General features: G+C 45.6%; 2 protein-coding genes across 2 annotated transcripts in view; both read left to right on the top strand.

Annotated features, from left to right (window-relative positions):
- The window catches only part of APTX (aprataxin), a 165,882-nt gene extending 163,887 nt beyond the window's left edge, over nt 1-1,995 (top strand). The window contains 1 exon segment of the mRNA XM_033918223.1: nt 1,668-1,995. Coding sequence (XP_033774114.1) covers nt 1,668-1,819 — 152 coding nt within the window. The 3' untranslated portion in view covers nt 1,820-1,995.
- LOC117347370 (actin-like protein 7B) lies at nt 1,801-27,433 on the top strand. Its single transcript, XM_033918210.1, has 2 exons — nt 1,801-1,924; nt 25,790-27,433. Exons 1-2 carry the CDS (start codon nt 1,899-1,901, stop codon nt 27,078-27,080), a joined length of 1,317 nt encoding a protein of 438 aa, XP_033774101.1. The 5' UTR covers nt 1,801-1,898; the 3' UTR covers nt 27,081-27,433.
- Nucleotides 27,434-27,628: the final 195 nt, after the last annotated feature.

A 27,628-nucleotide genomic window follows, 5' to 3' on the forward strand; every position in this document is an offset into this window, starting at 1 on the left:
ACCGCATAATCCATGACCACGTATGTTCCCTCATAGTAGGAAGGAGGGAGTGAAAGGGAAAGAGATGCTGGGCCAAGGGGATGAAGAGGGAGACAAATATTGAATCCACAGCAGGAAAGAGAAAGGGGAGGACAGGCAGGTGAGACAGATGCTGGAAGTGGGGGGGGGGGGGAGAAAGAGGGAAAGAAGCTAGGTGGGGTTGGAGAGGAGAAAGACACATTGGTGTGGAAGAGGAAGAGAAGGGAAATCTGGATGCAGGAAGGTAACAAAAACAGAGAGGAAATTATGTGCATGGGGGCATAGGGACAGACATAAAGGAGAGATACTTGTGGGGGAGAATTATGTGCATGGGGACATAGGGACAGAGATATGGAGATGGTATATGAACACAGGGGGCAATGGAGGGAGTATACAGATAGAGGGGAGATATTAGAAATGGGGAAAATAGGAACACAGAAGGGATATGGTTTGTGTGGATGGGATCAAATGGTTTGAGGGGATGGGACGGGGACCTAGCTCGCAGGGAAAGGGCGGGGACAAATTTTTTCCTCGTGCCATTCTCTAGTTGGAGAATGTCTGCTTCTAGGGGGATTCCCTGTGAGGTGATCCTGGAGCCTACAGGACAGATCGAGGCTCCAGGATCAGGAGCTAGCTCACCCCAGGTTCGTCCACTAGTAGGTATAGCGCAGGCTGAGCAGTGCCGTGGAGGCGTGACCAGGATCGGAGCTAGATTGCATGCCTCTGACAGGTGGTTGCACAACATTTCCAAGCTTGGTTGAGGTCACCGGCCATATTGGTCAGGCCGGTGGGGCGGTCAGAAGACTTGAAATCCAGCTTTACAGCTTCCTGAGTCTTTGGATCTTCCTACATGCTGTTCCAGCATTGCCTGCATTCTCTCACATTCAGCACAATGGAAGTGTGACAGCCTGTTTTGGTGATATTTGAAGGTCTTAAATAGGGGGTTTTGAGTGGTTTCCCTGCATGCCCTACACCCCCCTCCTAAAACTCTAAAATCTAGTCGATGACTGTTCAAATGGAGCTGTCAAGTTAAAGTCCAGCTCCATTGAACAGTCATGGACAAGAATGGACATTATGCTACAGGAAGGTTATTGATCATCAGAACGCCTGAATGGTGGTTAAGAACATAAAAATTAATAAATTGGTCCAGTTGATGAAGAGAACTGATTGAGGAAACACTGGAAGGAGTTTAATTGGACTGGTGTGGGTTTGGGTCTCCTACTTTGAAGTATTTATTGCTTAGGGTTTTAAAATATGATAAGATTTAGGGTATTTACTGTTATAATGAAAAATAAAAATACATTATTTATAATTATTTTTCTGTTGTAATGTATGTGTGGGATATACTGTAGCTCATTTAGGGCTCCTTTTACTAAACAATGCTAGAGGTTTGTAGAACAGGCTGGTGAGGTAAATGCTGCAATGCTCATAGAATTTCCATGAGTATTTACCGCACTGACATGCACTAAAAACCTCTAGGGTTGTTTAGTAAAAACCTATTTTTGTACTTCTCCTGCTTTTAAAAATGACCCACTTGATAAAAAAGGCTTATGTTCTATAATAATGTGTTTTGAAATCTGAAGCGTTTTGTGTTTTGCAAAGCATATCTTAATTCTGTGCTATCTTGTGTTGGGTTTTTTTTCCTTCAGATGTGATAGAGATGGTAAAGAAAGATGGAAAAGTGAGTGTGAAAGAAGGAGTGGCAGAACTCCTGAAATTGCCTTTGAGATGTCACATATGCAAGCAAGAGCAAGCAACCATTCCACATCTGAAGGAGCACCTGGGAAAGCATGGCCTTTAGTGATGCTGCAGCAAGCCCTCTGATCTTTAGGAGTTCATGCAAGATTTTAGCTCTCAAGTAGCACATGTAACATTTACTGATGTTTCTGTACTGTTTGTTACACAGGTCAGCATATTTTTGTTTATAACTTTGTATATAGAACATGGAGGTGCTGTAAGAAGAGACACTCAATGTTTTCTCTGGAATCTGTGGTTTTCATTATTTCCATCGAGTCTTGTTAATTATATGCACATGAATCTTATTAAAACAGCAGAAACCTGATGAGAGTAACGGTCACAAGTGACCCACAGGACAGAAACCAAATAATGTATATAATAAAAATGACCCAACACTGGCTATGTTTCGGCAAAATAAAAATGCCTTCCTCAAGGATCTTATAGAGTCCTTGGCCATCTTAAATATAAAAACCTAAAAGTCACAAAAAAATACAAGTAGTCTTGTGAGCTGTGTTGCTTGTCTGTAGCCTCTTAACTACTTGGGATTTTTTGTGACTTAAGCCAAGGGCTCTATAAGACCTCTGAGGAAGGCATTTTTATTTTGCCAAAACATGGCCCATGTTGGGTCATTTTTATTGTATACATTATTTGCTTTCTGTCCTTTGGGTCACTTGTGAATGTATACACCTCTGTTGGCATTGTTTGTTCTTGGTTAGAAACATAGAAGATGATGGCAGATAAGGGCCATAGCCCATCAGGTCTGCCCACTCTACTGGCCCACCCCCAAGTCTACTATCCTAGGGATCCCACTCCTGGTGACAGGTTCCCTTGGCTTAACCCTCTAAGGGATCCCACATGGGCATCCCATTTGCTCTTAAATTCTTGCACGCTGTTTGCCTCGATCACCTGCACTGGGAGCTCGTTCCAAGGATCAACCACTCTCTCGGTGAAGAAATATTTCCTGGTGTCGCCATGAAATTTCCCGCCCCTGAGTTTGAGCGGATGCCCTCTTGTGGCTGAGGGTCCTTTGAGAAAGAGAATCTCTTCTTCCATCTCGATACGGCCGGTAATATACTTAAACGTCTCGATCATGTCTCCTCTCTCCCTACGTTCCTCGAGTGAGTACAGCCACAAATTTTTCAGCCTTTCCTCGTACAATAGATCCTTGAGCCCCGAGACCATCCTGGTGGCCATCCGTTGCACCGACTCTACTCTCAGCACATCTTTTCGGTAGTGTGGCCTCCAGAATTGCACACAGTATTCTAAATGAGGCCTCACCATGGTTCTGTATGATGGCATTATGACTTCAGGCTTCCGGCTGACGAAACTCCTACGGATGCAACCTAACAACTGTCTTGCCTTAGATGAAGCCTTCTCCACATGATCCTTAAAAAGTCACTACAGTACCATCAAAACAAAAGTGTATGCAAAGATAAACTTACTAGCAATTTTTCATTTTTGAACTCTGCTCAGAGACATGAAGGCTGATTACTCCGCCTCACCCACCAATCATTGCAGTGTTCAAGAAAAACTGACTCTGTGAACATTCAATAACTTAAGTGCTAGCCAAAAAACATTGCTATGCTGACACTGTAAAGTGTATAAATATCTTCCAATATAAACTTAGCTTTGAAAAAATGTGACTGGTTCCGACGTGCCACGTTTCCTTGCTGCGTCAGGGAACCGACAAAACAGCTATCTTAAAGCTGGAGGTGAAGTCACATAATTTTGAAAAACTCAGGTTCGTAAAGTATGTACGCTAGCGCGCCTTTGTAAAAGGAGCTCCAATTCTCCCTTATAATAACATCACTTTTACCAAATTTTCATGTACACATGATTCTTTCTCTTATTCCTTCTTTTTCTCCTCTAATAGTAGCAGATTACTTACTGGCTGTTTTCAGAGATATTAGTACCCCAATTTTCACAATTAATAAAGTGAATGCATTTATTACCACCCTTTTCCATTTTCCAAACCAGGCATCCAGCCATCCTGTGAGTGAGATGTCTATACCTGAATACTCTGCAATGTGTTTAAACCTTGCAAAGCCCTAGTACTATGTTATTGGGAATGAAAATACTTCCCCTTTTTCAGCTAACATTATGTCTTGGGCCATTGGACGCCTAGTGGCACAAGCATAGCAATTGCTCTTGTGTATCCTTTTCACAGTAATTTAACCCATTTTACTCAAGCATTTGAGCCTCTCCATCTCTATTTCTGTGGTCTGTTTTAAGTATTTTACTTCTGTGACCTGAACTACCTTTGGATCCTCAGGAGGCTGGAAAGGTGTATTTTTGTTTAGAAAATTGTTTCTCAGTGTATTTGACTACCTTACTCTTTTCTAACCTAATTCTGAAACAACAAGGTACAGAATCTGTCCCCATGACCAAAATTCCTATCCCAAATAAAGTATAATTAATGCTTTGTACCTGATTCTGTCCCTCAATTTGTTTTTGCCATGAGGTTTGCTTAATGGTCATATAAATTGTGATACACTGTCTAGTTTCACATTTAGGATTTGGATATCCCTTTACACTGGAAATGAAATGTTTTATCTTAGAATGTGTTCGAGCTGTCCACCCTGCAGCTTGGGTGGTCTACCATACCTGTCCCCAGTTGGGACATGAAGTGTCCAGACACATATTTTTCTACTGGACTGTATCTTTTATGTCTTGATACATCTCCATAGTCTATTAGGGACAATGCATCAAACTGTATTCTGTATCGCCTGGTAGACTGGTATAGTCCTTACGAATGGGTTATACCTCACTGAGAACAAACTTGTATATCAGGAGTGCTTCACCCCAAGCAATCCAGTCTATCTCAGTCTCCATAGAGCACAGTTACGTACCATAATAGGTGTTATCCAGGGACAACAGGCAGATGTTCTTACATGTGGGTAACGTCATCCACGGAGCCTGGATGCTGACAGCCTTGTAAGCAGACTTGCTTGTAAAACTTTAAGAAAGTTCGTGACTACCGCACCACATATGCACGAGTGTCTTCCCACCCGACAAAGGGCGTGTGTCTCCTCAGTTCAGATAGCTAGCTAAGAAGCTAACCAGGGGAGGTGGGTGGGTTGTGAGAATATCTGCCTGCTGTCCCTGGATAATACCTGTTACGGTAAGTAACTGTGCTTAATTCCAGGACAAGCAGGCAGCATATTCTCACATGTGGGTGACCTCCAAGCTAACCAAAATGGGATGGTGGGAGTGCTGGCAATTCAGGAGAATAAATTTTGTAACACTACCTGGCTGAAATGGCCATCCTGTCTAGAAAATGCATCCAGACAATAATGAGAGGTAAAAGTATGAACCGAGGACCAAGTAGCAGCTTTGCAGATTTCTTCAATAGGAGTAGATCTAAGGAAAACTACTGATGCTGCCATGGCTCTAACTTTATGGGCTGTGACTCAAGTCTGTAGCTGTAGTCCAGCCTGAGCATAGCAGAAAGAGATGCAAGCAGCTAAACAGTTGGGAGATGGTGCGCTTGGAAATTGGATGTCCCAACTTGTTTGGATCGAAGGACACAAAAAGTTGAGGAGCAGATCTGTGTGGCTGAGTCCTTTGCAAGTAAAAAGCCAAACATAAGAACATAAGAAGTTGCCTCCGCTGAGGCAGACCAGAGGTCCATCTCGCCCAGCGGTCCGCTCCCGCGGCGGCCCATCAGGCCCATTGCCTGATCAGTGGTCCTTGACTATTCCTATAACCTACCTCTACTGCTATCCCTATAACCTACCTCTACTCCTATCTGTACCCCTCAATCCCTTTGTCCTCTAGGAACCTATCCAAACCTTCTTTGAAATCCTTTAACGTGCTCCAGCCTATCACAGCCTCCGGAAGCGCGTTCCATGTATCCACCATCCTCTGGGTGAAAAAGAACTTCCTAGCGTTTGTTCTAAACCTATCCCATTTTAATTTCTCTGAGTACCCCCTTGTACTTGTGGTTCCCTATAATTTGAAAAATCTGTCCCTGTCTACCTTTTCTATGCCCTTCAGGATCTTGAAGGTTTCTATCATGTCTCCTCTAAGTCTCCGCTTTTCCAGGGAGAACAGCCCCAGCTTTTTCAGTCTGTCAGTATATGAGAGGTTTTCCATACCCTGTATCAGCTTAGTTGCTCTTATCTGGACTCCCTCAAGTACTGCCATGTCCTTTTTGAGGTACGACGACCAGTGCTGGACACAGTACTCCAGGTGCGGGTGCACCATTGCACGATACAGTGGCAGAATGACTTCCTTCGTCCTGGTCGTGATACCCTTCTTAATGATACCCAACATTTTGTTTGCTTTCCTTGAGGCTGTGGCACACTGTGCCGACACCTTCAATGTTGTGTCTACCATCACTCCCAGATCTCTTTCAAGGTTACTTACCCCTAGCAGTGATCCCCCCATTTTGTAGGTGAACATCGGGTTCTTTTTCCCTACATGCATGACCTTGCATTTCCCTATGTTAAAGCTCATTTGCCACTTTTTGGCCCACTCTTCCAGTGTCGTTAGGTCCCTTTGGAGATCTTCGCAGTCTTCCGTGGTTTTAACCCTGCTGTAGAGTTTGGTGTCATCCGCAAATTTAATGACTTCACATTTTGTTCCTGCCTCCAAGTCGTCAATAAATATATTAAACAGGAGTGGTCCCAGCACCGACCCCTGCGGAACTCCGCTCGTGACCCATTGCCAGTCTGAGTAATGGCCCTTTACTCCAACCCTCTGTTTCCTGCCTGCCAGCCATTTTTTGATCCATCGGTGGACCTCCCCTTGCACCCCGTGGTTCCATAGCTTCTTAAGCAATCGTTCGTGTGGTACCTTGTCGAAGGCTTTTTTGAAGTCAAGGTAAATGATGTCTATGGATTCTTTATCCACCTGGCTGTTTACCCCCTCAAAGAAGTACAATAAGTTTGTGAGGCATGACCTACCCTTGCAGAAACTGTGCTGACTCGACTTTAGCTGCCCATTGTTTTAGATGTGTTCAGAGATGCTGTCCTTAATCAGTGCTTTCATCATCTTTCCCGAGACTGAGGTCAAGTTCACCGGCCTGTAGTTTCCCGGGTCACCCCTTGAACCCTTCTTGAAGATGGGCGTGACATTTGCTATTTTCCAGTCCTCCGGGCTCTCTCCGGTTTTTAAAGATAGGTTGCATATTTGTCGAAGTGGCTCTGCTATTTCGTTCCTTAGTTCCTTGAGTACCCTTGGGTGAATGCCGTCTGGACCTGGTGATTTGTCGCTCTTTAGCCTGTCTATCTGTCTGAGGACATCCTCTTGGCTTACCTCTAGTTGGTCCAGCTTATCCTCCTGATCCCCATTTACGATCTCCTCGGGTTCCGGAATATTGGATGTGTCCTCCCTCATGAAGACTGACGTGAAGAACTCATTTAACTTGTCAGCTATCTCTTTTTCCTCCTTTACCACTCCCTTTTTGTCTCTCATCCAAGGGCCCCACTTCCTCCCTTGCCGGTTGCTTCCCCTTTACATATCTGAAAAACGATTTGAAGTTGGTTGCTTCCCCCGCCAGTCTCTCCTCATATTCTCTTTTTGCTTTCCTTACCACTCGGTGACATTCCCTTTGGTGTTCTTTGTGCTCCTTTTGGTTGTCCTTTGGTCCTTTTTCCATTTTTTGAACGATGCTTTCTTGTCACTTATCGCCTTTTTCACTGCATTTGTTATCCACACTGGTTTTTTTGTTCGATTTTTTTTTTTTTGCACCCTTTCCTGAACCTGGGGACGTACAGGTTCTGTGCCTCGTGCACCGTGCCCTTGAGTAGGGTCCAGGCTTTTTCTACGGACTCTATCTTCCTTGCATTGCCGTTGAGTTTCTAACCCACCATTTTCCTCATGGCATCATAATTCCCTTTTTTGAAGTTGAGTGCTGTCGTTGTGGTTCTTTTCACCTTTGATGATCCAATTTCTAGCCTGCACTGGATCATGTTGTGATCGCTGTTTCCTAGTGGTGGTAGTAATGCCACCTCCTTTGCGGGTCCCCCTAGCCTGTTGAGGATTAGGTCAAGAGTGGCATTTCCCCGTGTTGGTTCCGTGACCAGCTGTTCCATGAAACAGTCCCTTGTGGCCTCCAGGAATTTGGTCTCCCTCGTGCAGTTTGAGTGTCCAATACTCCAGTCTATCCCAGGGTAGTTGAAGTCCCCCATTACCACCACACGTCCGCTTTTGCATACCTGCCTCAGTTCAGCCTCCAGGTCCTGGTTGATTGCTTCCGGTTGTCCAGGTGGGCGATAGTACAGACCCAATTTTATGTCTGCTCCAGTTCCTCCTGGTAGCTTAACCCATAGTGATTCCAAGCCGTCCGCCCTTACTGCTGTTTTCATCCTGGTTGAGGGTATGGAGTCTTTTATATATAGCGCTATTCCTCCACCCTGTCTCTCCTGTAGAGTTTGTACTCTGGTATGGCCACATCCCATTTATTGTCATCAGTCCACCACGTTTCTGTAACTCCATTTATGTCTAGGTCCATCTTACTGGCTATGACTTCCAGCTCTCCCATTTTGGCCCTTAGGCTCCTATCATTAGTGTATAGGCAATGTAAGTCCCGGTTGTTTGCCTTCCCTGCTGGCTTTCCTTGTGGTTTGGCGCTCCTGCCGACCCCCTCGTGGGTTGCCAGTCCCCGAGCCTCGACTCATTCATCATCCTCCTGCGGTGTGTTTGTTTCATCCTCAGCCTGTTTCCCCATTTTTGGTTGCCTCTCTGGCTCCTGTTGTTCTCTCTTAAACCTGCTTCTGTTGTTCTCTCTTAAACCTGCTTATTAGCTTCATTTGTGCCTTGGGCCCCTGCATTGCGTCCTTGGGTCCTTTTTCCAAAAATTCCCACTCAATCCCGAGCCCTCTTTTACAATGTCCTTGCTCAGTATCCTTATTTGATACTTTTGTCCGAAGTGTCGGGGTCAGATCGACTTATCGGCTTTCCCCTACTCCTCAGTTTAAAGCCAAGTCTATGCCGCTCTGGATGTTGCGTGCCAGCATCCTCGTCCCAGCCGTGCTCAGGTGCAGTCCGTCCCTTCTGTAGAGCTTGTTCTTTCCTAAGAAAGTTGTCCAGTTCCGTACAAAGTGGAAACCCTCCTCTTCGCACCATCTCCTCAGCCAGCCGTTTATTGCTTGCAGTTCATTCTGCCTCCTTGCATCCGCCCTCGGTACTGGCAGGATCTCTGAGAAGGCTACCTTCCTTGTCCTCAGCTTCAGTTTCCTCGCCAGGATCCTGAACTGCTCAGTTAGTGTGGTCCTGTTGTAGTTCCTCCTGCTGAAGTCGTTGGTTCCAATGTGGATTACTACTGCTGTCTCCTCCGTCTCGGCTCCCTCCAGGATTCTCTCAATTCTGTCGATGACGTCCTTCGTTCTTGCCCCCGGGAGACATGTCACTAGTCGGTCCTCTCTCCCTCCAGCTATGTGACTGTCCACTTCTCTCAGGATTGAGTCTCCCACTACGATTGCAGATCTCCTCTTCCTCAGCTGTCTTTCTGGTCTTAGGTCTGTATCAGTGGCGCAGTCCGCTAATCCTTCCTCCGGGCTCTGTTGGGTCTCCACCTCATCTGCCTGTCCAGATCCTCCGCAAGGTCCTGCTCCCATGGCGTCTGGTGGATTCTGTCCTCCAACTGTTGGTTCCCTTCTGATATGCTGGTGGTCCTGTGCCTCCACCATCTTGCAGGCCTCCTCGATGAATTTCTCGAGCTCTCTAACTTGCTCCGTGATGTGGCTCTCTCTGGTGGTATCCTCAGTTGCCCAGCACTGTTCCTCTATGGTGCAGAGTTCCTCCAGCTCCTGGACTCTAACCTGCAGTCTCCCGACCTCCTTCTTCAGGCTATCCAGTTCCTGGCATCGACCGCATATGTACGCCTGCCTCCCGGAGGGGAGGTAGTCATACATATGACACTTGGTGCAGTATACTGGGTAGCTCTGTTGGGTTCCTTCAGCCTCCATTACTCTTTTCTCGTTCCTATGTCCCACGGTGTGTATGAGTGGTGCCCAGCGCGCAGCTAGCTGAAAGAGTAGAGAGAGAAGAAAAGAATGAGTAGAGAAGAAAGTACCTGTGGTTTATTTTTCAGAAGTTAGATTTTGCTGCTGGGCAGCCTGGGCTCCTGGCTCCTTCTCAAGGCTTCTTTGCAAAGGCGCTCTCGCGCCAAACGGCTGCGCGCCTTTGGCTCCTCTCCTTTTATGGGGGAGTTTGGCTGGTGACGGAGGGTGGGCGGAGATATCTCTCGCCTCTTCCTCTCGACTCCGCTTGGAATATTTTCCACCCCTTGGCTCTCCTCCCCTGCTTTCAGCTCTCCTCTCTTGGTCTGTCCGCTCCGCTCTCAGTCTCCTCTCTCTGTCCGCTCCACTTTTAACCCCCTCTCTCTATCCGCTCCGCTCTCCGGTCTCCTCTCTCTGTCCGCCCCACTCTCCGGTCTTCTCTCTCTGTCCGCCCCACTCTCCGGTCTCCTCTTTCTGTCCGCTCCGCTTTTAACTCTCTCTGTCCGCTCCGCTCTCCGGTCTCCTCTTTCTGTCCGCCCCGCTCTCCGGTCTCTTCTCTCTGTCCGCTCCGCTCTCCGGACTCCTCTCTCTGTCCGCTCCGCTCTCAGCCCTCTATTCTCCTCACTCTGTCTGCTCTCCGATTTCCCAAACCCCGCAGATTCCTCCACTGCTTACAGTCCAGAGTATGAAGAGCTGTTTCTCCAGGATGAGAATGAGGCTTTGGAAAAAACACTGGAATTGCAATAGATTGATTGAGATGAAATTCAGAAACCACTTTAGGTAAGAATTTAGGATGAGTACGGAGGGACCACCTTGTCATGATGGAATACTGTGAAAGGTGGATCCGCTACTAAAGTTTGCGAGCAGATGTGAGAGCGATGAGAAAAACCACTTTCCAAGTGAGGTGTTTGAGATGAGCCGAAGCCATTGGTTCAAAAGGAGGCTTCATCAATTGAGCAAGAACAACATTGAGATCCAAAACCACTGGAGGTGGTTTGAGAGGTGGTTTAACATTGAAAAGTCCTTTCATAAATCTGGAAACCACAGGATAAGCAGATAGGAGTTTCCCATCGATAGACTGATGAAAAGCAGCAATCGTACTAAGATGGAGTCGAATGGATGTGGATTTAAGGCCTGATTAAGATAAATGCAACAGGTAATCTAAAACTGAAGACAAGGAGGTAGATTGAGGCTCCTTGTGATGAATGGTGCACCAAGCAGAAAATCTAGTCCATTTCTGGTTGCAACATTGTCTAGTGGGAGACTTCCTGGAAGCCTCTAGAATGTTCTTTACAGATTGAGAAAACTGTGGCGTGGCAGTTAGGTTGAGAGGTACCAAGCTGTCAGGTGTAGAGACTGTAGATTGGGATGAAGCAGAGACCCTTGACTCTCTGTAAGCATAGAAGTAGTGACTCCCTGGTGCTGAGTTGAAGTAGAAGGGAGAACCAAGGCTGTCTGGGCCACTGAGGAGCTATCAGAATCATGGTGGCATGGTCTCATTTGAGTTTGACAAGTGTCTTGAGAATGAGAGGGAATGGAGGAAACGCATAAACTGATTCGTCCATTCCAGAAGACAAGCATCTGCCTCGAGGCAGTGAGGAGAGTATATCCTGTAGCAGAATCAAGGCAGTTTGTTATTGTGGGAGACACAAAGAGATCTATCTGAGGGGTTCCCCACTGAGAAAAAAATGTGATGGAGAGGCGAGAAATTGAGTGTCCATTCATGAGGTTGGAGAAGACGACTCAATTTGTCCGCCAGACAGTTTTTCTCTCCTTGAATGTAGACCACTTTTAGAAAGGTGTTATGATGGATTGCCCAGTTCCACACCTTTTGAGCTTCCTGACAAAGAGGGAGAGAACTGATACCTCCCTGCTTGTTGACATAGTACATGGCGACTTGGTTGTCTGTACGAATGAGGACTATTTGATCATGAAGAAGATGCTGAAAAGCTTTGAGAGCATTGAAGATCGCTCTGAGTTCCAACAGATTGATATGGCACTAACAATCCATTCTGGACCAATGGCCTTGAGTATGGAGACCATCGAGATGAGCCCCCATGTGTAGGTTGAGGAATCTGTCATGAGGACCTTGTGATGAGGGGGCGTTTGAAACAGTAAATCTCTGGAAAGATTGGAAGAGAGCATCCACCAGTAGAGAGACTGTCTCAATGAAGGAGTTACTGTAATGTTCTGAAAAAGTAGGTCAAAAACCTGCGCCCACTGAGATGCCAGGGTCCATTGAGTAATTCTGAGGTGAAGTCTGGCAAAAGGAGTCACATGAACGGTAGAAGCCATGTGACCTAGGAGAAGCATCATGTGTCTTGCTGAAATTGAAGACAAGAGAAGTCACTTTTTGGCAAAGTTGAATCCGCATCCTGACGTTGAAGGAATGCTCTGAGTTGCTCAGTGTCCAGTACAGTTCCGATGAACTGTAAAGTCTGAGAGGGTTGTAGATGGGATTTGGGAAAGTTGATTTCGAAGCCCAAACTTTGGAGGAACCACATAGTCTGTTGGGTCGCTACAATAACCCCTTGAGATGTTGAATCTGTGAGCCAGTCGTCCAGGTTTGGGAATACCTGAAGACCATGGTTGTGCAGAGCTGCTGCCACCACAACTGGGCACTTGGTGAACACTCTGGGAGATGATGCCAGGCCGAAGAGTAGTACTCTGTACTGAAAATGAAGATTTCCCACCTGAAATGTGAGGAACTTTCGAGATCTAGAGAACATAACCAATTGTTCTGATCTAGAATGGGATACAAGGATGCCAGAGACAACATTCAAAATTTTTTTCTGACAAGAAATTTGTTGAGTGCTCTGAGATCCAAGATAGGTCGCAGATTGCCCATCTTCTTCGGAATTAGGAAGTAGCAGGAGTAAAACTCCCTGCTCTGCTGTTCCAGAGGAACTTCCTCAATGGCAAGGAGATGGAGCAGGGCCTGGGCTTCCTGAAGAAGAAGGGTGGTCTGCGATGAATTGGAAGGATACTCTCTTGGAGGCAGATATGGCGGAATCTGGATGAAATGAAGAGAGAAACCTTCCCTGATGATTGAGAGTACCCAGAGATTGGAAGTAATGAGTTCCCAACGGGAAGAGGAGAGGACAGAGGCAGAATGATTGAGGTTATGCTCTGTTATTAGATAGTCAAAAATACTGAGAGGCCTTGGGTGCAGCAGGAGTCTGAGGTTTCTGCTGCCTTTGCTGTTGCTGCTGTTGTTTCTTAGGGGGTGCCCTTGAATAAGGAGCCGGCCGCTGAGGAAAATGCCTCTGGTAGTATAGAATAGGCCTGGAGCCCTTAGAGGTAGAAGACTTAGGCTTTGGCCTGATGATGGAAGCAAATGATTTCTCATGTTCAGACAAACGTTTGGTAGCTGCTTCGATAGAGTCATCAAACAACTCATTGCCTTGACAAGGAATGTTGGCCAGATAATCTTGAAGATTCGGGTCCATGTCTACAGTGTGAAGCCAGGCAAGCCGGTGCATTGCCACCAAGAATGCAGTGACCCTCGAGGAAAGTTCAAATGCATCATATGAAGATTGAATAAGATGAGTGCGAAGGTAAGCCAGAATGTTGCACAGCTGTTGAAACTCTGGAAGCCGATGCTGTGGAATATATTTGGCAAAATCAGGCATGGGGTTGAACAAATGTTTAAGAAGTGAAGAAAAAGTTGTAATTTAAAACTCTGGTTGCCATAAGTGAATTTTGATACAGGCGATGGCCCAACTTGTCCATAGTCCTGCCTTCTCTGCCAGGTGGGACGGTGGCATAAACTTTGGCAGGATTGGTTCTTTTTAAAGAGGACTCCATTAGCAGGGACTGATGGGATAACTGAGACTTTTCAAAGCCCTTACAGTGGACCATCCTGTAGCGAGATTCCAACTACGCTGAGGAGGAATAAGGTATCTCAAGATTTCGTTTGAAGGTCTGAGAAAGAAGTTGATTAATGGGTAATTTTAGAGACTGCCTAGAAGGATGAGGCATACCCATTTCTTCCAAGTACTCCGTGGAGTATTTGGAGTCAGACTCCAATGTGATGTCCAGATCCTTACTCATTTGACAGAGAAACTTGGAAAAGGATACCTGATCTGAAGAAGGACAACCTCGTGAAGGCGAAGGTGACCTCGAGGCTCTTCTCATTGCAGAGAACGAAGGTGAAGCTTTTCTGGGGTACTGATACCTGAGATCTGAATCCATAGGTAAAGATGACTCACTGAGAGAATGCATAGAATACCTCACAGGAGAAGAACTCGAGTAGCGAGAGTGGTAAGGCCTTGACTGAGGAGTTGGAGGCCTCAAAGAGATGATGCCTGGATAAATGAGACCTGTCTCGAGAAGACAATCTGGACCTCGATGGGTATCTCAACAGCTGATGTGGAGAACTGTGCCTCGAATCACGGTCCTGTGAATGAGTCAGATCCAGCTTGGAAGATGAATGTCGAGTCCTCGCCCTATGCCTCGAAAAGGGCAATGCCTTATGAGAGGAAGGAAGGTTGGAAGCCGGAGATCGACGCCGAGACACCAAAAAGGGTTCACCAAAAAGGCTCCTTTTGTTGAGGTATCTCGAGGCACTCGTAAGGACTCAGCTCCTTGCATAGAGTGTGCAGACTCCGATCGAGATACTCGCAAGTACTCGACTCCTTGATTAGAGTGTGTAGATTCAGCTCGAGGCATTCTTAAGGACTCGACTCCTTGTATAGAGTGACTAGGATGAGCTCGAGGCACTGCCAAGGACTCGACTCCTTGTGATACTGCTGAGTGCTCAGGCTGGACTGCAGGAAGCAGAGTCGAGGCAGGAAAATTGGGCAAGCATGTTACCAAACTCCTGATGCAGAATAGTCTGGATCATATCCTGCAAAACCGGGTCTGAGACCAGTGGATTTGGTACATTTGGTGTGGCTATAGTCTCCGAGGAAGATGAGGAAGAATGACACCTCGATTTGGAGACATGCTTCTTGGGAAGTTTCGAAACCATCGGTTCTAAGGATGGCATGCCTGGAGGAACATAGGCAAACCAAAAATTGACCCTGGGTACTCCACAGATCCAAGGAACAGACGAAAACAAAAACAACTGTGGAGAAGATGTCCAAGATGCAGGCTTTATTGAAGATACAATCTTTTAATCCACATGATAAAATGTTTGGGACCCAAACAATGGGAACTAAGGACCCAACACGGTCCGTGTTTCAACTACCCTTCCTTTACACAGCACCCTTGAGCAGGACTGTATTTAGTCTTTGATCCACATTTCTTTTCTTTAGGACTTTTCAGGGACTAAGGCAAAAAATGAAGACCAAAAGTGAGGTACATAGGAAAACTCCACAATAAAAGTCACCCTCACTGGTTAGGGATTGATTGTAGAATGGCCTAAGAACTTATCTAGATATATCATACAGTATAGTTCTTACTGGCCATGAAATCATAGCAAAAAATGCTAACTCTTTAAGTTGATGTGTTACTTTTTAAATCCAATTGTTGATCTAATACAAAATAACAAAATCCCAACAACTTGTGAATTCTTTTTACTTATCCTTTTATTGCAGTGTCATTTGCATGCCCCGACGGGACCCATTTTGCCTAAACAGGCTTTCTCAAGGGTTCAGACAAGGAGCACTGCACAAAGAATTATAACATATCTTATTAGCATCCCTGAAACTGTGTTATAACTTTTACATAAATGAATATATTGCGAGGCTGTCTGCATCTGGGTTCCGTGGATGACGTCACCCACATGTGAGAATATGCTGCCTGCTTGTCCTGGGATAACAGGTGGTATGACTAATTCGGCTTCCCTCTTAGTACTGTTGGAATTTTGTTTTGGACTCCTGGGTTCACCTTTTGTGCCGGACGGAGCTTGGACGCATCCGGTTTGGGGATCCGTCCGACCTTGTGGGTGTTAAACCTGGCGGGTCTCGTGCTGGGTTCCTCTCCCCACCTTCCTCCACCTCCCCAAATATTTGTAGAGGTGCCTCAGCCGGGGGCTGGCCCCCTGGTTGGTCAGCCCTCCAGCTTTGAGAGCCATGGAGTCTGTTCTGTTTAAGTTAAGAAAAAAAAATCCTGAGGTGTGCCGGTCCAAAGGGCTCATTTGCCCTTAAAACTGCCTTTTTTTCTGTGTTTTCTCATCTAACCAGCACTTTTTCTTGCAACTAGTGCAGTTTTCGGCACAATGAACACTTTTAAAGGGAAAAAGTGCTCATTCTGTGCAAGCGTTGTGCAGGATGGAGCAGTGAGGCAGCCTTGTCGGCAGCGGATGCTGGCAGCCAGGGCACCCCGCCGCTTGTACCTCACGAGTTGGTTTCAGATCGCAGGGAAGCCCAGGCTTCCCCTGACGCCCAGACGGAGGGTTCCCCAGCCACCGTCGGTCAGGGAGAAAAGGATTCCCTTACAGGCAGAGCGGCTGGAGATTCACTTTTCACATCGGTCGGTTCCTCAGCCTCAGCGTCGGGAAAGTCCCAGGCTTTTCAGACGTGGCAGGCCGCAGGAGCTCTGATTTTAGCAGTTTCGGATCCAATTTCGGTGGGAATCTCCTCCTTCATTCTGTTACCTTAGGTGACCTTCCCACTGTTCTGGAAATACATGGGCAAGGTGTGGCAAAGTCCCCTGCTGGGGCAGGGAGTCCCTTGGGGACGCCGGGGTTTTTTCCCCTTGAATTTATGTTAGCACTTCGTAAAGCTTATGTGCTGGTGGCTGGAGGTTCCTTGTCCACTCCAGGGGTCTTTGGGGGGTGGGGTTTGCCTTGACATCTTCCCCGGTGCGGCCTCATGCAGCGGTGTTTTTGCCCCCCTCTACTCCTCTCTCATCAAAGCGCCCGAGGATCTCTTGGGACGAGGATTTTTGCCCAGAGGAGCAAGATGTAATTGATGAGGACCTGAACCCTTGGGGAGATTTCCAGGATCCTCTTTGGGGGTCAGATTCTGTCAGCGAGGGGTTCGAGCACCCCCCTGCTGGCGAAGATGCGTCTGTGGTATGCATTTTTCAGCAGGAAGAGCTTCATGAGCTGATTCTTCAGGTCTCCTTGGTTTTGCACTTTGACACTATGTCGGAGCCCTCGTGTACGGTGGACCCCTTACTTAAGGGGATCCACTCTGCTTCTGGCTCTTTTCCTATGCATCAGGATATTTGGAACATTATGCTCACACAGTGGCAGGTGCCGGAAGCTCCCTTTCATTTTGCGTACTCCATGGCCAGCCTGTATCCCATACCTGAGGGGGATAGAGACACTCTGAAGTTGCCTGTGGTGGACGCGGTGGTCTCGGCCATCTCTAAGAGGCATACCATGTCTGTTGAGGGCAGTGCAGCCTTGAAGGACATGGAGGAGCGCAAGTTGGAATCACTTTAAACAGAGTTTTGATGTGATAGCTCTGGCAGTCCAGATGACAATGTGTGGCGGGCTGGTGGCTCAGACGTGTTTTCGCTGGGCCGAGCACGTGCTTGACAGTAAATTTGAGGATTGGGAACTGCTAAAGTGAGAGGTGGCAAAGGTTGAATTGGGATCTTATCTTTCAGATGCCATGTATGACCTCTTGCGAGCTTCTGCCAAGTCGTTGGCGTTTGCAGTGGCAGCTCGCCGTACCTTATGACTTTGCACTTGGTCGGCGGGCTGGGCTTCCAAAGCTAAGTTGGCAAAGTTTCCCTTTAAATAATCTTGTTTGGTGAGTTGGTTCAGACTCTTACTGATTCTAAAGTGCCTCATTTGCCTGAGGATAGGAATAGGCTGCTGGCTCGAGGTGGTGCTGCTCATGGGCGTGATATCCGCCGCTTCCGCAGTGGTCAAGGGGCTGTCTCTTTTCAGTCTCCTGGGCTCTCTAAATGCAGGTTCTTTCAGCGCAAGCAGTCATTTTGTGGGGCCCGCCGGGTACCCTGCCGCCCATCCTGTTCAATGACTCTCAGCCGGCGCCAATATTGGTTTTGGTGGGCACCTGGCTGAGGGATTTTGATCCAAAATGGGCAGACATCATGTTCGATCAGTGGGTTCTGGAGGTGATTTGGGACGGCTATGCTCTGGAGTTCACCCGTTTCTTGCCAGATCGTTTTCTTGCTTCTCCCTCGCAGGTGGCGTGGAAGCAGCAGGCCTTTCACCAGACCCTTCAAAGATTGTTAGATCTCCGGGCAGTGGTTCCAGTTCCTCCACAGGAGTGGGACACAGGTTGGTACTCGATTTACTTTGTGGTGCCAAAGAAAGAAGGGACCTTTCAACCCATCCTAGATTTGAAGGGGGTCAACAGGGCTCTTCACGTGCCTTCCTTCCACATGGAAACAGCAGTCTGTGATTCTGGCAGTTCAGCTAGGGGAGTTTCTGACTTCTCTATATCATACTAGCACATTCCTATTCGGGTCTCCCATCATCGCTTCCTGTGCTTTGCGATCTTGAGGCAACACTCAGTTCTGTGCACTTCCCTTTGGTCTGGCCATAGCTCCACAGACTTTCACCAAGGTGATGGTGGTTGTTGCGGCGGAATTGCAAAAAGAGGGCATTCTAGTTCATCCCTACCTGGAAGACTGGTTGATTCGAGCAAAATCATTCCAGGAGAGGGCTCAGGTGGTAGAGTTTCTACAGTCACTGGGATGGGTAGTCAACCTTTCCAAGAGTTGGTTGTCTCCTCAGTGCCTGGAGTATCCAGGAGTGGATTGACATCTCCTTGGGGAAGGTCTTCCTTCTAGAGGCCCGGGTGAACAAATTGCAAGCTCAGATTCGCCTGCTTATGGTGTCCCGGTGTTCTTGGGTGCAGGATTTCTTCTAAGTCTTGGGGGTCAATGGCAGCTTCCCTCGATGTGGTGAGGTGGTCGCGAGCCCACATGCGTCTTCAGTATATTCTTCTTCAGAGGTGGTTGCCTCAGAGGCACAGTCTAGATCATCCTGTTCTGCTTCCGGGCTTGTCTCGGTGCAGTCTTCGGTGGTAGCTCCAGACCTCCCATCTTGTACAAGGGGCGAGTCTGATCAGCCGCAGTGGATGTGCTACTCATAGATGCCAGTCTTCTCGGTTGGGGAGCTCAGTGTCTTAGAGACCAGAGCAATCCGTCTGGTGCTGTTAGCCTTTCAGTCCTTTCTGATGGGAAAGTCAGTTAGGGTTCTTTCGGACAATGCCACAGTGGTGACCTATGTCAATCATCAGGGGGCACCAGGAGCACGTTGGTGGAACAGGAGGTGGCTTTGCTCATAGTCTGGGCGGAGTCTCATCTTCAGGAAATATCAGCCTCCCACATAGCCGGAGTGGAGAATGTTCAAGTGGACTTCCTCAGTTGTCATGTGCAAGATCCCGTAGAGTGGTGTCTTAAGTCCTGTGGCCTTTCAGTTGATAGTGCAGTCTTGGGGTCAGCCCCTCATGGCCACAAGTGTCAATGCCAAAACACCCCACTTCAGTCATCGCCGAGACGGTCAGGCCGAGGGCCTGAATGCTCTGGTTCAACCATGGCCAATGGAGGGGCTGTTGTATGTGTTCCCTCCGTGGCCATTAGTGGGCAGAGTTCTCCGCATAGTTCGTCATCCAGGCTTTGTGGTTCTGGTGGCTTCGGATTGGCCCCGACGACCGTGGTAAGTGTATCTGGTGAGGCATCTGGTGGCGGATCCTCTTCCTCTGCCTCTCTTGGACGACCTTCTGACTCAGGGTCCCATTCCAATGTTCAATCCAAGTCCCTTCTGTCTTACGGCTTGGCTCTTGAAAGGGATCGCCTAGGTAAAAAGGGGTATTCAGATAAAGTGATCTCAACTCTCTTGGGGGTCCCGGAGACTTTCCACCTCTCGGACTTATGTGAGGGTTTGGCGTATATTTGAGGAGTGGTGCGCTGCACATGAAGTGGTCTCTTCCACTCCAGAAATGTTAAAACAGCAGTCAGAGATGCCAAACTCCGGATGGAAGAAAATCTAGTTAACAATATTAAAAAAGGAGATAAATCCTTTTTCAGGTATGTTAGTGACAGAAAAAGGAACACAGACGGGATAGTGCGCCTAAGGAAACCCGACGGTAACTATGTAGAATCAGACTCAATAAATACTTCTGTTCAGTCTTTACCTGTGAGGCGCTGGGATCCGGTCCAAAGCTGCAGACAAGGGAGAGCTCAGAAGACCCGTTCCTGAACTTTGAATTTACCACCGGCAGCGTTTACCAAGAGCTATCAAAGCTCAAAGTGAACAAAGCCATGGGACCGGATAAACTGCACCCCAGAGTGCTTAGGGAATTGAGAGATGTCCTGGCGGAGCCGTTAGCTGTGCTCTTCAATCTTTCCCTAAGCACGGGAAGAGTCCCATTGGACTGGAAAACAGCTAACGTCATTCCGCTCCACAAAAAGAGATGCAAGTCGGATGCAAATTACAGACTGGTAAGTCTCGCATCAATAGTATGCAAACTTATGGAAACGTTGATTAATCACAAATTAATTTTAATTAGATACGATCCTGAGCGACGAGAGGCTGAGGGATCCCTTCCAGCATGGATTTACAAAGGGAAGGTCCTGCCAATCCAATCTAATCAGCTTCTTTGACTGGGTAACAAAAAAGCTAGATATGGGTGTTAAACCCAGCGGGTCTCATGCTGGGTTCCTCTCCCCACCTTCCTCCACCTCCCCAAATATTTGTAGAGGTGCCTCGTGTATTTGGACTTCAGCAAGGCTTTTGATAGTGTCCCTCATCGCAGGTTATTGAACAAGATGAGTTCATTGGGACTAGGAGAAACATTGACTGTATGGGTTAAAGACTGGCTCAGTGGCAGGCTCCAGAGGGTGGTGGTAAATGGTACTCCCTCTGAAACACCGGAAATGATCATTGGAGTGCCGCAGGGCTCAGTCTTGGGCCCAATCCTATTTAATATCTTTGTATGGGACCTGCCTCAGGGACTTTGAGGTAAAATTGCATTATTTGCTGATGATGCTAAACTGTGCAACATAGTGGGCAAAAGCACCGTGCCAGACACTATGACGCAGGACCTACACTTACTAGAACAATGGTCTGCAACTTGGCAACTGAGTTTTAATGCCAAAAAGTGTAAAGTTATGCACCTTGGTAGCGGAAATCCACACAGAACTTACACCCTGAATGGTGAGACCTTAGCAAGAACTGTTGCAGAACAGGACCTAGGAGTAATCATCAGTGAAGATATGAAGACTGCCAATCAAGTAGAGAAAGCATCATCCAAGGCTAGACAAATGCTGGGTTGCATCCGTAGAAGTTTTGTCAGCCGGAAGCCCAAATTTATAATGCCATTGTACAGGTCCATGGTGAGACCTCATCTGGAATATTGTGTTCAGTTTTGGAGGCCACATTATCAAAAGGATGTGCCGAGAATGGAGTCGGTTCAGCGTATGGTCACTAGGATGGTCTCAGGCCTCAAGGATCTCCCATATGAAGAACGTCTAGGTAAGTTGCAGCTATACTCTCTCGAGGAACGCAGAGAGGGGAGACATGATAGAAATGTTCAAATATGTTACTGGCCGTATTGTGGAACAAGACATCTTCCTTACAAGACCTATGGCAACAAGGGGGCATCCGTTAAAAATCAAGGGTGGGAGATTTCATGGTGACACTAGGAAGTACTTCTTCACCGAAAGGGTGGTTGATCGTTGGAATAATCTTCCACTTCAGGTAATTGAGGCCAGCAACGTGCTCGATTTTAAGAAAAAATGGGATCAGCATGTGGGTTCATTTCGAGGAGGGTTCTTAGAGTGGGCAGACTTGTTGGGCCAATGGCCCTTTTCTGCCGTCATATTCTATGTTTCTATGTTTTCGTGCTTCCTTGCCTAAAATCTTAGAGTTCTTGCAGGATAGCCTGGATAAAGGACTGGCTTGGTCTCTCCGGGTTCAGCTTGTGGCCTTGTCAGCCTTTCGTGGGTTGTTGAAAGGTCAGCATTTGACTGCCATTCCTGATGTGATTCACTTCTTGCGGGCGGCCAGATTGCTTAAGCTTCCCATGTGACTCTCTATTCCATCTTGGGATCTGAATATGGTTCTGTCAGTTCTAGTGCACCCACCTTTTGAACCGGTGGATGACTGTTCTTTGAAGAACCTTACTCTTAAAGCGGTCTTCTTTGTGGCCATTACTTCTAGATGCGTTTCTGAGCTGCAAGCTTTCTCTTGTAGGGCTCCCTTAGAGTTTTCTAGGGAGCAGGTTGTCTTGAGGCCTGTTCCTTCCATTCTACCAAAGGTAGTTTCTCCTTTTCATGTCAATCATGCAGTGGTCCTCCCGGTGTTGGGTAGCCGGGAGGGCTCTTCCGAGCAGAGACAGTTTCACAAGTTGGATGTCGGTTGGGTCCTTTGCTCTTATGTGCAGAAGACCCAGGAGATCAGGAAATCAGATCATCTCTTTGTCCTTCTATCAGGTCCTCGTAAGGGGGATGGTGTTTCTAAGACTACCATTGCATGTTGGATCAAGGAGACTATTGCTTCCGCTTATCTTCTGAAGAAAAAGTCTGTTCCAGAATTTCTCAAGGCTTATTCCACTCGGGGTCAGGCAGCTTCTTGGGCTGAATCTTCTCTAGTGCCTCCAGTGGATATTTGCAAGGCTGCAGTTTGGTCTTCTCTGCATTCCGTGTGGATGTTCATGCATGTCGGGCCGCGGTATTTGATGAACGTGTTCTGGTGTCGGCTCTTCGGGGGTCCCACCCTTTATGAGTACTGCTTTGGTATGTCCCATTCGTAAGGACTATACCAGTCTACCAGGCAATACAGAAGGAGAAATTAGGTTCTTACCTGCTAATTTTCTTTCTGTTAGCCTGTAGACTGGTATAGTCCCCCACCCTATCTGTCTTTGTACGGTGATTACGGGTTTTTGTTTTGCTCGTGTGCCGATTTTGTGTTCTCTGCGGGTTCTAGTATTTTTCTAGGGCCGGAGAGAAGTAAGAACAGTGGCTATGGCTCAGCTGGCTTAGCTAGTGAGCTGTGGGAATGTTTATTATACCAGGATTAAGTTCTATACATGTTCCAAAAGTAATTTATAGATATTTGTTGTTTTTATATCCTGTTCGGAGTGTGTTTTACTGTTTTCAGTTGAAGTCTTTTCTAGATTCTGCTTAGTTTTTCGGCAGACTGGATTGCTAGGGGGGAAGCTATCCTGATATACAAGTTTGTTCTCAGTCTCCACCTCCTGGTAGCAGTGAGGTATATAACCCATTCATAAGGACTATACCAGTCTACAGACTAACAGAAAGAAAATTAGCAGGTAACCTAATTTCTCCTTTATTACCTGTGGATTGTTACTCTCTTTTACCATGATAGTAAATTGTACCTGTTCCGAGAGTTCAGTGTGTGTGTTCCTCTGTACTTCCATACGGAGACTGCAATACTTGCGTGGCTCTCATCCAGCATGAAAAACCAGAGGATCCATTTCATCATGTTCTGCACTAAGCCTGACATGTTTCCTTGGTTTCACACACCTCTTAGTATTAAACCAGAAAAATATGGATATTTCCCCCCAACCCCAACAACAAATTAATATTTCAGCAGTTGTAGTTTTTGTACCACATTCCCCAAATCCCATATGTGTAACACTAACTGTTAGCAAAGAAACAATGTCCAAAGCAAAAATTCAAAGAAATTCAGAGCAGCATAAAACATTAAAAGTCCAATATAAAAGGATATTTTTGCTGAGATAGTCATTTTGATGATGGGGAAGGCATAGAGGATTCTCGTCAGATCACTGCACACACACCACTCGGCAGGCGCTTCCTTGTTTCTGGTATGATGAGTCCATCCTTTTTCTCGTGTTCTCAGCAGTCTCTGTAGTGAGTAGTATTTGGAACGGTCCTTCCCACTCAGGCTGTAACTTGGTTTCGCTCCGGAATCTGTTATCTCTAAGGATGTTGGTTGAGCCAGAAATCCATTCACCCCTGAAGAGAGACAGAGGCAAAGACAACGCCTGTATATGCCTTTTAAGGAACTGGTCCCCTGTTTAAACAATGCGAGCCCCTTTGCTCAAGGTAATTTGGTTTCTAGAATCAATTTAAGACTGGTGACATTTATTTGCTTAGATCATCTTTTTAAACAATAGTCCTTATGGTTATGTGAAAAATGAAAATACTAATATTTTCTAATAGTGTTAATTGTTGCAGAATAACACACAGGTGGTGAACACTTAAAGGGTATAACATTTGTATATGATATGTCTAATCAGGTGTGATCAAATAACTACAGAGAAACTATAAAGATATTACTAATACATATAGTTCTAATAAGGCAGGGGGGTCATATAATCAGAACCCTAAAGAGGTAACATTATAGAAAATATATTAATAAAGTGGTACTGAAAAACTAAATGGTAAAATTCCAGAAGGAGTTTGTCTAACATTGTGTACATATGATAGTATGAAGTATTGCTAACTCAAAAAGTGGGAGGGGACATCGCTGAGACATTGAATACAATGCCTACAGTTAAGTGAACATTGTATCAAGAGGTGTCAGCAGAACTAGTCATAAGGACTATTGTTTAAAAAGATGGTCTAAGCATGTCATGTGAAGGGTGAGCATGTGAAAGGAGGGAACAGTGCCCAAATAGAGGCAGCCATAAATATGGTCAGGGTCTGAAGAATAAGGGGAATGGAAGAAAGTAATTACGGGTGGAGAAATAGGAAGTAGGTGTGAAGGATTTGAGTGTGAACTGTACTGCTCTATCCAATGAGCAGACAGGCAGGAGGGGCTAACTAAAGATTGTACATACTATATATTCAATAAATGTACTATGCCAGGTGTGTTCATCTTGCCAATTTATGTGCAGAGGGTACCCTTTTTGGGCCCAAAAAGTAAAGAAATTATATTACATTACTTTACTCAGACTCTTACTCATCTTGTGGGTAGTGCTTTTCTCACAGTTAGTTCTGCTGACACCTCTAATACAATGTTCACTTCACTGCAGACATTGTGCTAGATTCACAATGCAAACCGATCATGCACTGATCAATTTGCGACCCCAACCCAATTCACTAACCTCTCCTTCGATCTGTGCATGTAAATGAGGGGAAACGGCATGCAAAGTAGGCAGGGATGCGATTCACAAAACTTTTCAGGGAACACCGACTGGGCTGGCCGATCCAAAAAGAAGCGACTGTTGAGGACCAGTCGCTCAGGTCCTCTCCGACTGCCCTGCCTTCTGCCGCCCTGCTTTTCTGCCCCATCTCAGCTCTGATCTCCTGCCCTTCCCTGCACTGCAAGCCCGTGGTTTTAACCCACAGGTTTAAAGCGGGTTAAAACCACGGGCTTGCTGGGCCAGAAAGTTTAAAAAATAAAAAAAGTTGCTACTCTAGCGATCTGTGTAGTGGGTGGGGGGCGTGTCAACGATCGTCTCTATTTGCATGCAGGCCTTTTGTGAATTTGTCAGCCTGCATACAATCAGGCATGGATCGGACACGGAATTGGGGGTTAGTGAATCTAGCCCAAAGTATTCAGTGTCCCAGGAATGTTCCCCCTCCCACCTTTTGAGTCAACAATACTTCTTACTGTGCATACAGTACTAGACAAATTCCTTCTGTTAGAATTTTACCAGTAGTTCATTAATATATCCTTATTGGTATAATGTCACCTCCCTAGGATATTTATTATATGACACTACCCTATTAGAATTATATGTATTGGTAATATTTTTTTCACATCTAATTAAATGTATTATATGTAAGTGTTATATCCTTTAATGTGTTCATCCCTTTGTATTATCTTGCAACAATTAACATCATTAGAAAATATATTAGTATTTTCATTTCTCACACCCTCATCTCCTGCATGGGGTAAGTAATAGACTTACTATTGAATGTAGTGCATCTTTGGAATTCTGATACTCCTTCATGCACACATTATTTGTGATGAACTTCATAGTCTAAAAAAACTGATGCTTTTAGCCATGTGTAGGCTGTCTTTAGGTGCTTAAGTTTCAGTGCTTTAGAAGGGCATATAGTGGGGGCATTTTTGTTAAGTATATGTTTAAACTGGAGTCTGCACAACTTTTGTGCTGTTTGTCAGTAATAATGTAGCTATGTGTATTCAGTTCCCATGTCAACCTTGGAACTCTTCAGTATGCAGAAAATTTCAGGATGATATAACAGTGACTTCACAATCAGAAGATGTCATGGTTACACTATAACTAAAAATAGTTGCATATGCACTTTTCTTATTGCAGTCTATTAATGCTACATAGAGTGACTATGGAAAATACCATTGGAGCAAGTGAACCAGAAATTACTCTGAAAATGGCCATACCTGCTAATGCAGTTACAGCTTACTGTGAAGAGGGAAATACAAATGCAACATTTAGTGAAGCAGAAGGAAATGAAAAAAATCCAAAGATAGTGAAGAAAACAAAGGCAGTGATCATAGATTTGGGAACAAGATATTGTAAAATGGGGCATGCTGGCGAGAGTAAGCCATTCTCTGTGATTTCTTCAGTGGTGGGTAAACGGCAGATTACTGATAAAAATGGAGATAATCAAAAAAGTTTTGTTGGTCAAGAACTTCTGACTGCTAACATGGCCTTGAAATATGTCAACCCACTGAAACATGGCATTGTAGTAGACTGGAGCTCTGTACAAGATTTTTGGGAATACATTTTCTATAAAGAGATGAAGATCCTTCCTGAAGAGCATGCTGTCCTGGTTTCAGACTCTCCACTGAATCCTACCATCAACAGAGAAATATATGCAGAGATGATGTTTGAGATCTTCCATACTCCAGCAATACATATTGCCAATCAGTCCATTCTTTCCATGTATTCCTATGGTAAAATCTCAGGTCTGGTGGTGGAGGTTGGTCATGGAGTTACTTATGTGGAGCCTATTCATGAAGGTTATGTCTTATACAGTAATACTGGATGGGTGGACTATGCTGGATTAGACATTACTAAATACCTGATGAAGTTACTAAATCACTCTGGAAACAAGTTCACCAAGGAAGATCGCCACATAGTAGAACATATTAAGAATAATTGCTGCTATGCCTCATTGGAGCTTGGCAAAGATTTGGGTTTACCTCTTAGTGAGTACATAGTAGAATATGAACTGCCAGATGGAAATCTCATTACTATTGGTAAGGAAAGATTCCTTTGTTCTGAGGTACTCTTTAAACCATCACTTATTGGATCAAGTCAACCAGGACTGCAGACCCTGACCACAATTTGTATTAATAATTGTGACACTACTCTAAAGCAGGAGATGATAAATAACATCTTGCTATGTGGGGGTTCCACTTTGCTGGATGGGTTTCCAGAACGTTTTCAAACAGAATTAAAGGCAGCCTTACCTTATGATAAAACCACCATCATAGCCTCACCTCATAGAAAATATTCTGTCTGGATTGGTGGTTCTATCTTGGCATCACTCAAATCCTTTCAGCAGCTCTGGGTTTTCAAAGATGAATATGGTGAATGGGGGTCTTCTGCCATTCACAGGAAGTGCTTCTTAGGAAGAGATCCATAGAGTAGTAACTATATTCTAGACCTTAACATAAAATGGAAATAGACTATTTAAAAGATTGTATTACAGAGAACAAGTATCTAACATACTAAATTGTTAAATAAAGTTTGATTATTTCAAATTTAAAGTGGAATCTGCTAAGGTAGCATTTGTCAATAACTCACAATACTTTGTCTGAAAAATGTAAAGAAATTGTCTTAACTCTAGCTTTTCCAGATCCACACTATTTCAAATAAATTCTGCTCCACAGTTGTAACATTGTCAAACATTTCTCGATCAATAATTAAATGACAGCATTTGGGTTGTTTTGGTTTATTATATAAATATTAAGAATAACTGAACCACATTTGATGCTCAAATGTTATAACTTAAATATGTCAGAAGCACAGATACTGTTTTTGTCTGGACAGCCAGATTCATGTCCACATAGGAATTTTGATTCATGATGTTAAGATTCCTATTAAAGAACTAAGATATTTAGAAAGGGTATTAGGTGCATCTCTATTCTTCCATTCACAGTTAGGTGATCACTTCAGTAAGCTTAAGGAGGT

The sequence above is a fragment of the Geotrypetes seraphini genome, chromosome 1 (genome assembly GCF_902459505.1).
Source record: "Geotrypetes seraphini chromosome 1, aGeoSer1.1, whole genome shotgun sequence".
In the NCBI taxonomy this organism is placed as follows: domain Eukaryota; kingdom Metazoa; phylum Chordata; class Amphibia; order Gymnophiona; family Dermophiidae; genus Geotrypetes; species Geotrypetes seraphini.